The 15,244-nt window shown below is 37.9% G+C and overlaps 1 protein-coding gene across 1 annotated transcript in view; it reads left to right on the top strand.

The window, feature by feature from the left end:
- Window positions 1-13,925: 13,925 nt before the first annotated feature.
- Window positions 13,926-15,244, top strand: part of STRIP1 (striatin interacting protein 1) — a 34,473-nt gene continuing 33,154 nt past the window's right edge. The window contains exon 1 of the mRNA XM_088457311.1: window positions 13,926-14,159. Within this exon, the coding sequence (XP_088313437.1) occupies window positions 13,965-14,159 (195 nt within the window). The 5' untranslated portion in view covers window positions 13,926-13,964. The remainder of the gene's footprint in view (window positions 14,160-15,244) is intronic.

A 15,244-nucleotide genomic window follows, 5' to 3' on the forward strand; every position in this document is an offset into this window, starting at 1 on the left:
TCAGCTGCCAAGCGCTACATTTCAGCTCGCAGCCCCTGGGGGATGAGAGCTGAAATGTGCGAAAAGTTACATGTTTGGGCGCCCAAACATCACTTTTCGTGATCGCGCCCAGCACTTTGTCGGGTTTAGCTGCTTTACGCTGCTAAACCTGACCTCTATGGGCGCGATCAGCGCGAAGAACGGCAGCAATTGAATGTCGCCCGCGATCTCCTGTCACTTTAAACAGGAGATCCGGACCGCGTAATCAATTGAATTCCGCCTAGTGTGTCTAAAATCTCAAAAATAAATGGACATTTTAGAATACATATGATATCAATAAGTCATAGACAATAAATAAACATTTTAGAATACATATGATGTCAATAATTCATACATATGAGAAAAGGTCTTGGCGAAAATATAAGTACCCAATTCCTAGTGCGTATTATTGCTAGGAAATTTGAGATACAAAACCCACCTTCTTCAATTGTAACATGTTTGAGCTAAGTTATTGCTCTACCAATAATTGGTTTAAACACACAGAGAAAGAAAAAACACATCTGTGTCTAAATCTTAGTGTACATACATACACCCTCACAGATCATAGTGCTTACTTAGATGAGGTACTAAGTATAAAAAATAATTTAGAGTTGTTGTCCCAATTTAATCATTCAATATGAGATATCATTAGTGAACATATTTGTAATAAAAGTGTAACGTGCCCACAATAATTGATATCACAAAAATTGATGCCTGTAAACCACAAATAGATCGATTCACAAACATTCATGAATAAATATACCTCTAATTAAAGTGTTGGGTGCTTACAATGGTCATTATTAAATAATTAGAACAAAGAAAAATAAGTGAAATCATATAAATGCGACTATTCAAATATACTCTGACAACTAATGATGTTCACTTGAATAGGGTACCTACTAGGAAAGTCTGGATCAATACTCAGAGCAACAGATTTAATATATCTGCATATTAATGATCTGAAAATAGTTCATATAGTAGTCACGTGGATAAATGATTAATAGGATTCAGTGACAGGAGTCCTTGATTTGAAGTAATTACTTCAAAATAGTTCTTCCATATAAGAATTCTTATATAAACACAAATTAAAGTGCAACGTGCTTGTGATGATCAATGACTCATAATCAATGCTTATAAACAACACATAATATATTGACTACCTAAAAAGTCATTGAAATGTTTAAGTGCTTGCAAGTCATTCGTAAATAATTAATGCAAATAAACCATAAACAGTGAATTAAAAACGTAATCTTCAAACATTATGGGCCTAAATGGCCTAATAATAACAGATGATAAATAAGAGCCTTGTTAATGTCTTAATAAATATATCCAGAAAGAATAGTTTAAAGAAAAAGCCTGAGGAAAACATATGTCATACCTCTTCTGCTGTCCCTTGTCAAAATATTTTCAAACAAGGGATGAGAGAGAAGTAAACATAAAACCCCAGGGAAACAACAGTTAAGAGCGCCTCTGCTGTCCCCGCTCCTGGCAGTATCTCCCCTCTGATACTATAAATGCATTGCAGAGGAGGAGTATCAGCCCGGCTTGAATGAGAGAGCGCTATAGGGATCGAGAGAAAATAAAGAGATACCTCATGTGGAAATGTAATAGACAAAGTGCGGCTGACGGTGGTATATCAGCTGGGCTATGAAGTGCATGCAGCTCGCCGGATATCGTAGGTAGGAGATGCAGCTGCCTGTAAATCAGCTGAGCTGTGGAGCACAAAGAGCCCGTCAGGTGGACGCGCATTTCGCCTCTGACGGCTTGATCACCTGATCGTCATGAGATAACATTCCTCTCCCTCCCCCTTAATCTATCTTAGTCCATCCAATCACGCTTCTCGTTTGAGATAGGCATGATTCACAGCCAATCGGCAAATAGAGTCATCAGGGCCAGAGAAAGCAATGTAACTAAGTTACGTATATCGTGGATTCCTGTCCACATTACCATATGTAAACAAAGAAGGGGAAAGCACATGGTATAGCTTGAGATTGACATAGTTCACAGCCAACCAGCAGATAGAGTCATCAGGACCAAAGAAAGCAATCTAACAGAGTTACATACATCATGGATTCCTGTCCATATTACCATAAGTAAACAAAAGAGAAGAAAGAAAGCACATGGTATAACAGGGAAACCAGGAGTATTGATAATTTAAACCAGGTTTATAATAAATATAATGAAAATAGTGTATCAGAAAGAAATCTATCTAATGAATTAATATTACACCAAGTGGAACTCATTATCTACACTTGATGATATAAAAATGATGATTTGTGTCCTTGTGTGTGCACAGGACACATATGTAACTGCATGTGCATTCATGTAATATAAGTAGATGTACATGATAATATTGGAATGAATATGAATATAAAAATACATATGAATATAGAAAAAAGAAAAGAAATAAATCATAAGGGTAAATAAATAAAAATAAAGTAATATAAATATGAATATAAGAATAAAATAAGAATTGAAATTATATAATATGACACACCTCAAAAATATACCATCCACAATCCTGAAAATGAAATAATATAGATACTGTGAAACAAAAAAAATTGTGCTTATGATACCATCGGACCTTGCACGAAAAAATCCATAGTGAAAAATCAAAACAAAACAAAAACCACTCCATGGTAAATCACTAAGGTGGTAACGCCTGCCTAAAATCTTTAAGAACATATATGAAGCATATATGTATGTGTATATATAAATATACTCATGTGAGCATGCTAGACCGCATATCCATATGCGTGCATGTGTCCAATGTGAAGATGTGTAAATAAATCCAACACAATGATATTGTATAAAATAAATTGTAATCTAAAAAGTGAATATAATATGACAAATATAATAAAACATAATAGGAAAAACAATGTGATAAAAATATACCAAGTGAAAAATATGTGATAATGTGTAATATAAAAGAAAAGAATGACATATGAAATTTGAAAAGGTATAATAGATACATAATAGAAATGATACACTACAATATATGTCAAAGGATGAAAAACGAAAGCTCCCAAATGCAATCAATTAAAGAAAGATAAATAAATACAGGAGCTAAAATTTAATCTTTCAAAAAAACACTGTAATGTTCTCGTTGAGTCCAAAAGGTTCTAAAGTTCCCAAATTGAAAATCCATTCGCTTTCCTTCATGGCTAATGTTTAGTTGATATTTCCACCTCTGATCCCCAATTTGACCCTTTCAAGTCCGCAGATTTTGAAATCCTGTATTTTCCCTGCATGTCTTTTGAGAAAATGTCTGGCCACTGTAGTAATCTGTTTCATTTTCAAAAGATCATTAGAAGCATTACGTATATTGCCAAGATGTTCCAGAGCTCTGATCTTGAGCATCCTTGTCGTCATCCCGACATAATGTTGTGGACAGGTGCATGTAATCCTGTATATTACATTGGTAGTGCGACAATTAAAAAAATCTTTTACCTCCATTTTCTGACCATACTTGTCAACAATGGTCTGGACATTAACTATATGTTGACATATCTTACAATTCCCACACGGATAACTGCCAATGATGTGCGGATGTTTATTCTTGATAGATGTGAAATGACTTGTGACTAAAAAGTCCCTAAGGTTAGGGGCCCTACGCCAACTCATGTTGATATATTTACCCAAATCTTTGGCCAGATCTCCATCAGCTAACAGAATCGGTAAATGTTTCTGTAAAATAGCCCTTACTTCTCGCCAACTACTGCAAAAATCTCCTATGAATCTGATGGTATTCTTATCTGACGTCAGATTTATCTTGAAAAATAAGAGATTTGCGTGATTTCTTGTCGACTGGCTTTCTTGATAGACCGATTGCTGTATCCTCTTTCGCGTAACCTCAATGATAATTCTTGCCATTGATTGTGATATGTAAATTCATTAGAGCAGTTACGGCGTATCCTCAAAAATTCACCTTTAGGGATATTGAGGATAGTAGGAGGAAAATGGGAGCTGGAATTGTGTAACAGACTGCTGGTAGATGTCTGTTTGCGGAAAATTTCAGTCTGTATGGAGTTATCCTCACCTCTGTAGATCCTAAGGTCCAGAAATGAAACATTGGTTTTGCTACTGACAAAGGTCAATTTCAAATTGAGTATGTTAGTATTGAGAGAGGTAATAAAGTTGTTTAGCTGCTCCTGCGTTCCATCCCAGATTAGCAGGATGTCATCGATATATCTCATCCACGAGATTACATGTTGTGTGAAATCCTCCATATCCCCTGTGAAAACTTCTCTCTCCCACCATCCAAGAAAGAGGTTAGCATAAGTGGGAGCACATGCTGCTCCCATTGTAGTACCTCTCTCTTGGATGTGGAAGTGGTTATTAAAAATTAAGTAGTTATGATGTAATACGAAGTGTAAAAGATCCAGAAGAAATTCCTGAAAAGGTCCAATGCCTTCCATAGTAAGGAAGTATTTCACAGCTTGGATCCCTAACTCATGAATGATGGAAGTATACAATGCTTCGACATCTAAACTTACCAGCAGATGTCCATCTTCAAGGCATACATCATGTAATTTACGAAGAACATCTGTCGTGTTCTTAACGTATGAAGGTAGACTTAAAACATGTTGCCTCAAGTGTACGTCCAAAAAGCAGCTGGCTTTCTCCAAAAGTCCGCCATTCCCAGAGATTATGGGTCTACTGGGTGGGTTTGTACCAGTTTGGTACCTAGTTGTTCAATGTTCCTACTGCATTCATCCAGAACCAAATTGTTATGTTGGATAAGAATGCCTATTAATTCTTGGGAGCATTTAAGCAGACTATTTTCCCACTCCTTTTTTAAATTATCTGTACAGAGATCAAAACTGGAACAATGGGAACAGGATTCAAACTTTCAAACAGTTTTTGTTAAAATTAAAAAAGATTTGGAGGTATATGAAAGCACTATCATTGAGCGGAAGCGTAATAAATTCTCTAGAGACAAACGAGATTTTGTATCTGGACAGATCTTCCGTTGGAATAAACCGCAGAGAAGAGATAATACTTCAGGAGCAGAAGGTACTCCATCTTCCTCTGAGATAGAAGTTTCTGACACGGAAAAATATAGTGGTTCTACCTCCTATCCTAGGAATCTATCATCTCTTAGAGTAGACAAACCATCACATTTTCCCTCCTCCTCCTTTTTCTTTTTTAGAAGATACCAGAGGTACACGCGGATGCCCCACAAGAAACAAACGAGGCGGGGGAGGAAGAAGATGGGAATCCCCATCGCCAAACCGGTATGTGACCAGGAGAAACAACAAGATCTAATAGATTCTTCCTCTACCCTAAAAGTTATCAATCTGTCTGAACATACTTTAACATCAGTACAAACGGAGGTCCTTAGCAAGGGTCTCTCTTTTTCGCCCTGTAAATACTTTGATAGATTCAAGTGGGAAACTAATTTGCGTCTCTTCGGACGCAAATTATTACTCTCCAAATTTCATAACTCTAGAATGAGAGAATCTGAAGATTTCATTACAGATTGAGATCCCACTTCATTGTCACAATTGGAAGAACAAACAATTTTAGCCTTGGAAGAACTTGTAGAAGAAACTGAAACAGGAAATAAACCTCCAAGAACCATATGCAAAAAACATTCTACTTTCTTCCCATCGGAAAGCATATGCCCAGAAGTTAAAGTTTTTCTTAATATGGTGTCCAATGACTTTGACAAACTTCACAAACAACAGAAATGGCTCAAACCAAAGAAAAATCTTAATTTCAATCAAAGACAAGCCATAAAAGAAATCAAGAACTGGGAGGATGTATTAATTAAACCCTCAGATAAAGGAGGAAATATTGTTATCTGGCCACTTAACCTTTATCTTCAAGAAGCCAACAGACAATTAAATGATACATCATGCTATCAAACCACATTGTTTGATCCTTCTGATAATTTCAAACATCTGTACTCTAGGTTGATCAATAGGGCCTTGGATGGTGGAGTTATTTTGAAAATAGAATATGATTATTTGGATACACCCCACCCTAGGACTCCAACTTTTTATTTACTACCCAAGGTTCACAAAGATCTAGTGAACCCACCCGGTAGACCCATAGTCTCTGGGAATGGCGGACTTTTGGAGAAAGCCAGCTGCTTTTTGGACATACACTTGAGGCAACATGTTTTAAGTCTACCTTCATACATTAAGGACACGACAGATGTTCTTTGTAAATTACATGATGTATGCCTTGAAGATGGACATCTGCTGATAAGTTTAGATGTCGAAGCATTGTATACTTCCATCATTCATGAGTTAGGGATCCAAGCTGTGAAATACTTCCTTACTATGGAAGGCATTGGACCTTTTCAGGAATTTCTTCTGGATCTTTTACACTTCGTATTACATCATAACTACTTCATTTTTAATAACCACTTCAACATCCAAGAGAGAGGTACTGCAATGGGAGCAGCATGTGCTCCCACTTATGTTAACCTCTTTCTTGGATGGTGGGAGAGAGAAGTTTTCACAGAAGATATGGAGGATTTCACACAACATGTAATCTCGTGGATGAGATATATCGATGACATCCTGCTAATCTGGGATGGAACGCAAGAGCAGCTAAACAACTTTATTACCTCTCTCAATACTATCATACTCAATTTGAAATTGCCCTTTGTCAGTAGCAAAACCAATGTTTCATTTCTGGACCTTAGGATCTACAGAGGTGAGGATAACTCCATACAGACTGAAATTTTCCACAAACAGACATCTACCAACAGTCTGTTACACAATTCCAGCTCCCATTTTCCTCCTACTATCCTCAATATCCCTAAAGGTGAATTTTTGAGGATACGCCGTAACTGCTCTAATGAAATTACATATCACAATCAATGCCAAGAATTATCATTGAGGTTACGCAAAGGAGGATTCAGCAATCGGTCTATCAAGAAAGCCAAACATGAAGTCGACAAGAAATCACGCAAATCTCTTATTTTTCAAGATAAATCTGACGTCAGATAAGAATACCATCAGATTCATAGGAGATTTTTGCAGTAGTTGGCGAGAAGGGCTATTTTACAGAAACATTTGCCGATTCTGTTAGCTGATGGAGATCTGGCCAAAGATTTGGGTAAATATATCAACATGAGTTGGTGTAGGGCCCCTAACCTTAGGGACATTTTAGTCACAAGTCATTTCACATCTATCAAGAAAAAACATCCGCACATCATTGGCAGTTATCCGTGTGGGAATTGTAAGATATGTCAACATATAGTTAATGTCCAGACCATTGTTGACAAGTATGGTCAGAAAATGGAGGTAAAAGATTTCTTTAATTGTCGCACTACCAATGTAATATACAGGATTACATGCACCTGTCCACAACATTATATCGGGATGACGACAAGGATGCTCAAGATCAGAGCTCTGGAACATCTTGGCAATATACGTAATGCTTCTAATGATCTTTTGAAAATGAAACAGATCACTACAGTGGCCAGACATTTTCTCAAAAGACATGCAGGGAAAATACAGGATTTCAAAATCTGCGGACTTGAAAGGGTCAAATTGGGGATCAGAGGTGGAGATATCAACTAAACATTAGCCATGAAGGAAAGCGAATGGATTTTCAATTTGGGAACTTTAGAACCTTTTGGACTCAACGAGTACATAAATTACAGTGTTTTTTTAAAAGATTAAATTTTAGCTCCTGTATTTATTTATCTTTCTTTAATTGATTGCATTTGGGAGCTTTCATTTTTCATCCTTTGACATATATTGTAGTGTATCATTTCTATTATGTATCTATTATACCTTTTCAGATTTCATGTCATTCTTTTCTTTTATATTACACATTATCACATATTTTTCACTTGGTATATTTTTAACACATTGTTTTTCCTATTATGTTTTATTACATTTGTCATATTATATTCACTTTTTAGATTACAATTTATTTTATACAATATCATTGTGTTGGATTTATTTACACATCTTCACATTGGACACATGCACGCATATGGATATGAGGTCAAGCATGCTCACGAGTATATTTATATATACACATACATATATGCTTCATATATGTTCTTAAAGATTTTAGGCAGGTGTTACCACCTTAGTGATTTACCATGGAGTGGTTTTTGTTTTGTTTTGATTTTTCACTATGGATTTTTTCGTGCAAGGTTCGGTGGTATCATAAGCACAATTTTTTGTTTCACAGTATCTATATTATTTCATTTTCAGGATTGTGGATGGTATATTTTTGAGGTGTGTCATATTATATCATTTCAATTCTTATTTTATTCTTATATTCATATTTATATTACTTTATTTTTATTTATTTACCCTTATGATTTATTTATTTTCTTTTTTCTATATTCATATGTATTTTTATATTCATATTCATTCCAATATTATCACGTATATCTACTTATATTTACATGAATGCACATGCAGTTACATACGTGTCCTGTGCACACACAAGGACACAAATCATCATTTTTATATCAAGTGTAGATAATGAGTTCCACTTGGTGTAATATTAATTCATTAGATAGATTTCTTTCTGATACACTATTTTCATTATATTTATTATAAACCTGGTTTAAATTATCAATACTCTTGGTTTCCCTGTTATACCATGTGCTTTCTTTCTTCTCTTTTGTTTACTTATGGTAATGTGGACAGGAATCCACGATGTATGTAACTCTGTTAGAGTCATCAGGACCAAAGAAAGCAATCTATCTGCTGGTTGGCTGTGAACTATGTCAATCTCAAGCTATACCATGTGCTTTCCCCTTCTTTGTTTACATATGGTAATGAGGACAGGAATCCACAATATACGTAACTTAGTTACATTGCTTTCTCTGGCCCTGATGACTCCATTTGCCGATTGGCTGTGAATCATGCCTATCTCAAACGAGAAGCGTGATTGGATGGACTAAGATAGATTAAGGAGGAGGGAAAGGAATGTTACCTCATGACGATCAGGTGATCAAGCCGTCAGAGGCGAAACGCGCGTCCACCCGACGGGCTCTTTGTGCTCCACATATCCGGCGAGCTGCATGCACTTCATAGCCCAGCTGATATACCACCGTCAGCCGCACTTTGTCTATTACATTTCCACACGAGGTATCTCTTTATTTTCTCTCGATCCCTATAGCGCTCTCTCATTCAAGCCGGGCTGATACTCCTCCTCTGCAATGCATTTATAGTATCAGAGGGGAGATACTGCCAGGAGAGGGGACAGCAGAGGCGCTCTTAACTGTTGTTTCCCTGGGGTTTTATGTTTACTTCTCTCTCATCCCTTGTTTGAAAATATTTTGACAAGGGACAGCAGAAGAGGTATGACATATGTTTTCCTCAGGCTTTTTCTTTAAACTATTCTTTCTGGATATATTTATTAAGACACTAACAAGGCTCTTATTTATCATCTGTTATTATTAGGGCATTTAGGCCCATAATGTTTGAAGATTACATTTTTAATTCACTGTTTATGGTTTATTTGCATTAATTATTTACGAATGACTTGCAAGCACTTAAACATTTCAATGACTTTTTAGGTAGTCAATATATTATGTGTTGTTTATAAGCATTGATTATGAGTCATTGATCATCACAAGCACGTTGCACTTTAATTTGTGTTTATATAAGAATTCTTATATGGAAGAACTATTTTGAAGTAATTACTTCAAATCAAGGACTCCTGTCACTGAATCCTATTAATCATTTATCCACGTGACTACTATATGAACTATTTTCAGATCATTAATATGCAGATATATTAAATCTGTTGCTCTGAGTATTGATCCAGACTTTCCTAGTAGGTACCCTATTCAAGTGAACATCATTAGTTGTCAGAGTATATTTGAATAGTCGCATTTATATGATTTCACTTATTTTTCTTTGTTCTAATTATTTAATAATGACCATTGTAAGCGCCCAACACTTTAATTAGAGGTATATTTATTCATGAATGTTTGTGAATCGATCTATTTGTGGTTTACAGGCATCAATTTTTGTGATATCAATTATTGTGGGCACGTTACACTTTTATTACAAATATGTTCACTAATGATATCTCATATTGAATGATTAAATTTGGACAACTCTAAATTATTTTTTCTACTTAGTACCTCATCTAAGTAAGCACTATGATCTGTGAGGGTGTATGGATGTACACTAAAATTTAGACGCAGCTGTGTTTTTTCTTTCTCTGTGTGTTTAAACCAATTATTAGTAGAGCAATAACTTAGCTCACACATGTTACAATTGAAGAAGGTGGGTTTTGTATCTCAAATTTCCTAGCAATAATACGCACTAGGAATTGGCTACTTATATTTTCGCCAAGACCTTTTCTCATATGTATGAATTATTGACATCATATGTATTCTAAAATGTTTATTTATTGTCTATGACTTATTGATATATGTATTCTAAAATGTCCATTTATTTTTGAGATTTTAGACACTCAGATGTGTATCTATTCACATACTCTCTGTGTCTTCTTTTTTTAAAATTATTAGTAAAGCTGCATACACACACAACGATTTTTTTAATGAACGATTTGAGTAAACGATTTTTTCCCTTGAAAAAATGTACTAAAATCGTTTACTAAAGTTGTTCATTTACTAAATGTCATGAACGATTTTTATGAACTACAAACGATTTTTGCATATTCCCTTAATGTAAATCGTTGAGTTGACAAGTCTGACTGAACGACAAACTACAAACGACAAACGTGAATGCGCATGAACGATAATCGTTCATCGTTTGACTTAGAAAGTGAACGATTTTTGCCATCAATTATCGTTAAACGATATCGTTTAAAGATAATCATTAAAAAAATCGTTGTGTGTGTGTATGCAGCTTTAAAGTTAAGTATTATTTTCATAATTATTTATCCTTTTCATTTGTTTCATTCAAATTGTTTCAAGAGTGCACCAGCAAGACTTTCTTTGTTCTTTTTGCTTCTTCGCATAATTATTTATGATTTCTACAAATTTGTCTGGTAACACCACCAACCATAGTATAAGTCTTATTACAATTTATTCTAGTTAAGACTCCAATGTTGGTTTTTTGATTATTGTCATTATTACTATCATTTTCATATATGATCCAACTGGTTGTCGAGTGCGGACCCCACCCAACCCCCTTTTCCAGAATAAAGGAGGGGGGAGTTAGGTTCAGGAACTAATGGGGAGGGTTAGGCTACCAGAAGGGAGGGTTGGGGGGTTTAAGTATACTTACCCGACCCCTGTCTGGATACCAACCATCGGGATGCCGCTGTCAGTATTCTGCATATCATATCGATTGCTGTTCAACATCAGAGAGACTTTAGCTCCCTACTCTTGTAAAATTTTAATTTGCTCGGTCACAGACTACAAGGTGTATATTTACTAATGAGCGATTTCTCAAAGCCACCAACCATTGATGGCATTTACCAATCATTTTAAACCAGCAGTAGGAATCAGTGCTAAACAAGCATGATTTTGCATTGATTTCTGTTGCTTAAATTCCACTGGTCAAAGCAGCCAATGATTGGTACCTTTGACAAACTACCTGTTAGTGGATATACCCCCAAGTCTCCATCTATGCGGTTAGCTTCAATCACTACAATGATTTATGCATGCATGTTTAATCTGTGGCACTAAACCCAGTTGCAGAGACCATATAAATATTTACACTGTGACTCTAAACCCACGAGGCAGTACCCTATTTCTTTGTATGTGAATGTTTAATGAAAAGGGTCTGCTCTTTTGCTCTTCTATTAACTCTGAGATGTGACTGGCATAGTGAAATTTGAGTTTGTACAGCTGATTTTATATTTTAAAATATATTCTATTTTATGTTGTTGTTGGTAAACTTGACTTATATTAAAAACTCATATTTTTATTGCGGGATTAAGCTGGCCATACATTACCATTTCAGAACAAACCATCTTAACAATCGTTTAACTAAGGTTTTGTGATGTTGACTTCGTACACTGACAGATTATCGTCAGATATGCCCAATATTATATCTGTAGTGCAGGGTTTCCCAAACTCATTCCTCAGGGAGCACTAATAGTGCATATTTTCCAGGTCTCCTCACAGAATCATTGAAATAATTAGCTCCACCTGTGGATCTTCTAAAATGTGTCAGCCAGTAATGAATACATCTGTGCACCAACTAGGAAAAATGGAAGCCATGCACTAGTTTGAGCTCCCTGAGGAATGAGTTTGGGAAACAGTGCACTATAGGATGTATGTCCGTTTTTGAATTTGGACTCCTGGCCAAATTCAAAAACGGGCTAGAAAGCAGGAGATTCCCAAGAGGCAAGCTCCACTTTCTGTTTGTGCAAAAATAAATAAATTTGTATTGTGATCCACCCCAATTCTCAACTACCATTAGTGCAGGTTACCACAAAATGCGGGAAAATTGATGGGGGAGCCCTCTGATTTTGGTCATGGCGGTTGGGTTGCCAAAATCCCAACACCAGTCAGAATCCTTGTGCCAGCATCCCAACCGCTGACATTCCAACTGTATTTGGGTTAGGAGTTAGGCCAGTGGTTCCCAAACTGTGCGCTGTGCACCCTGGGGTGCCTTGGGACACTTGCAGGGGTGCCTCAGGTTGGTGGTCCAGCACCAAATCAAATTATTTATGGTCAATGTAATGTAAATATGTGGACAAATAGAAGCGCAAACCTGTCCACCACCACATAACAACCTAAGGATGACAGGTAAGCACAATTTACTTCACTTTATACAATACTTTACATTTATTTCTGAGTTTCTCAATAACATTTGCCCAGGGGTGCTGCAAAAACAATTCTGATACTCTAGGGGGCCGTGGTTCAAAAAAGTTTGGGAACCCCTGAGTTAGGCACTAGGGGGAGGGTTAGGCTTTGCGAGCCTGGTCTGGTGGAACCATATAGGGTGCCCCTGACCATGAATGAACCAGCCCAGTTGGCGCCAGGGCAGGCTTCCTCAGGGGTGATAGATCTACATAAATATCAATAGCACAAAGATCTTTCAGCACACATGTAGCAGTGGTGATGGTAATAATAACCACCACATAAACACTACAGGCACCAAAATCATCCACCAGGGCATGTTGGAATTTGGAGTACCATAAAGTACCAGCCTACCCTGGCACTAGGATCATTACAACCTGTACTGTGTCAGGGAAAAATATAAATAAAACAATCACCAGTTTACTATAAACAAAAACACTTCAATAAATGAAGACACTCCTTGACCCCTCTTAAGAAGCCATTCTACATTACTACCTTCCAAGGGATCCAGAAGTCTTCATCTTTTGAAGTTATTTCATGTGGGGGCTAAAAACAAATCCCCCCCCCCCCCCCCAGCAGCCTAACCCTCCCCCTAGTGCCTAACCCCAATACTTACCATCGGAATGTCAGCAGTTGGGATGCTGGCACCAGGATTCTGACTGGTGTTGAGATTTCAGCAGCCCAACCACCAGGATCATAAAGACAACCCCATGTCACCATCACTTATATATACCATTCAGTGGTTGGAACCATCACTGGTGTGCTCGTTCACATGACACTGGACAGAAATTATGTGTCCATGCACAAAGGAGCTCTGCTACAGACCCAGTGTTCGCTGTGACATTTCAAAACATTGAAAATCCAACACTGAAACAAAGCACATGGAGTCAAATAGGAAAACCACTGCCATCAGATCGACAACATTGGTGGTTGACAACTATTGATTTCTGATGGATATCCCAACCGCAAAGTCGGAAAAGGGGGCATGCCCTCACCAGTATACATAATAATGATGATTCACAGACTCCCTCCCTCACCAATACATGTAATACAGAGCCTATCATATGCCCAGCGGACATGGCATAGCACAGCAAGAGGTGGAAACAATTTCAGACCCAGCACCCGTGACTGTTCTGCTGCGTGCTATGCTAATCATCTTCATCTCATGATCCGATCACATGACTATCCGTAAGCAGCTTGCGTTCCACTTGGCGTACGTCACGTAATGAGCTATCGCGATGCTAAGCGCTCCGTGCCGGCCAGCCCAGCTGGTGGTAGGTGTTTCTCGGAGAAGATGGAGGCCTCCGGGTCGCTGGCTGTCAACAACAAAATGAGAACCGGAGTGGGCGGAATTGGCCCTGCTAGCCCTCAGCCGGGAAAGGGTCGAGAATATAACCGTAACCAGCGCAAGGACTCAGAGGTAGTGCCCGTTCGCCGTGTCACTGCCAGGCGGCGGGGCAGGAAGACTTCATTGATTCTTACAGGCTAGCAGCCGCCGATATGCTGCAGGCGAGATGTGACTGTGTCATACTCTGGCCGTGGTCTGGAGACAGAATAATTACGGGCATCTTTGTATGTCAGGACAAAGGAAATGTATAAAACAAGCGGCAGAGTTATCTTAGTTACACACCGTGTACACTGGGAATCACACGCATTACAGCGATACATTATAGTATGAAGTACTGATATTGTGGATAATTTAAATGAATTACCAAAACATAGATTTAATATATACCATCTTTTACTTTATTATGCGCAATCAGCTGTTCATACATGAGTATAACAAACAAATTCCCATTTGCTTTTCTGCAGAATGTAAGGTACTAATATCGGGGTCTAGGCAGATTGTTTTCAATGCAATTAATATATTATTAATGCATTCCTAAGGTTGGTGTCACATAGTGCTGCAGGATATTACCAGCACTCCACAGCTAGGGATCATATGTGTAGTGTTTTAATATCTGCATTCGGGTGTAGTAGGTATTCAAATCCCGACAGCGGCAGCCCGGCAAGGGTGAAAATCCCAATCGCCCCTAAGGTATCGCCAACCTAATTCCCCCCCCCCCCCAACCCTCCCTTAGGGGTGCCTAGCCCTAATCCCACCTCTAAGTGCCTAAATCTAACCCCCCCTTCCCCGCCACCTAAACCTAAATCCCCCCATGGGGGTGCCTAACCCCCCCCCCCCTGCTGCTGTCCATGCCCCGTGCCCGGCCTCACTGCGATCATGATGCCGGGCGTCGGTCTTCCTACATCTGGTTAATGACAAGCGTCTAGATTTAGACGCCTGTCATTAGCACCATGCTGGGATTAGAACTTCTGGAAGCCGGCCGTCGGGATTTAGACCATCGCCTTCCAAACTACATCCCCTGCATTCTTCTCTAATCTGTGCAGAATATGGGTTCCAGGTAAATGGCATTTAGGAGCAAATTGCTGATCATCAGTTACTCCCATACGTTACAAGATTTTCATTCCAACCAATCAACTAGTTGGATGGTTGGACAGAAA

Source organism: Taudactylus pleione, unplaced genomic scaffold (genome assembly GCF_031769625.1).
Source record: "Taudactylus pleione unplaced genomic scaffold, aTauple2 ptg000755l, whole genome shotgun sequence".
In the NCBI taxonomy this organism is placed as follows: Eukaryota; Metazoa; Chordata; class Amphibia; order Anura; family Myobatrachidae; genus Taudactylus; species Taudactylus pleione.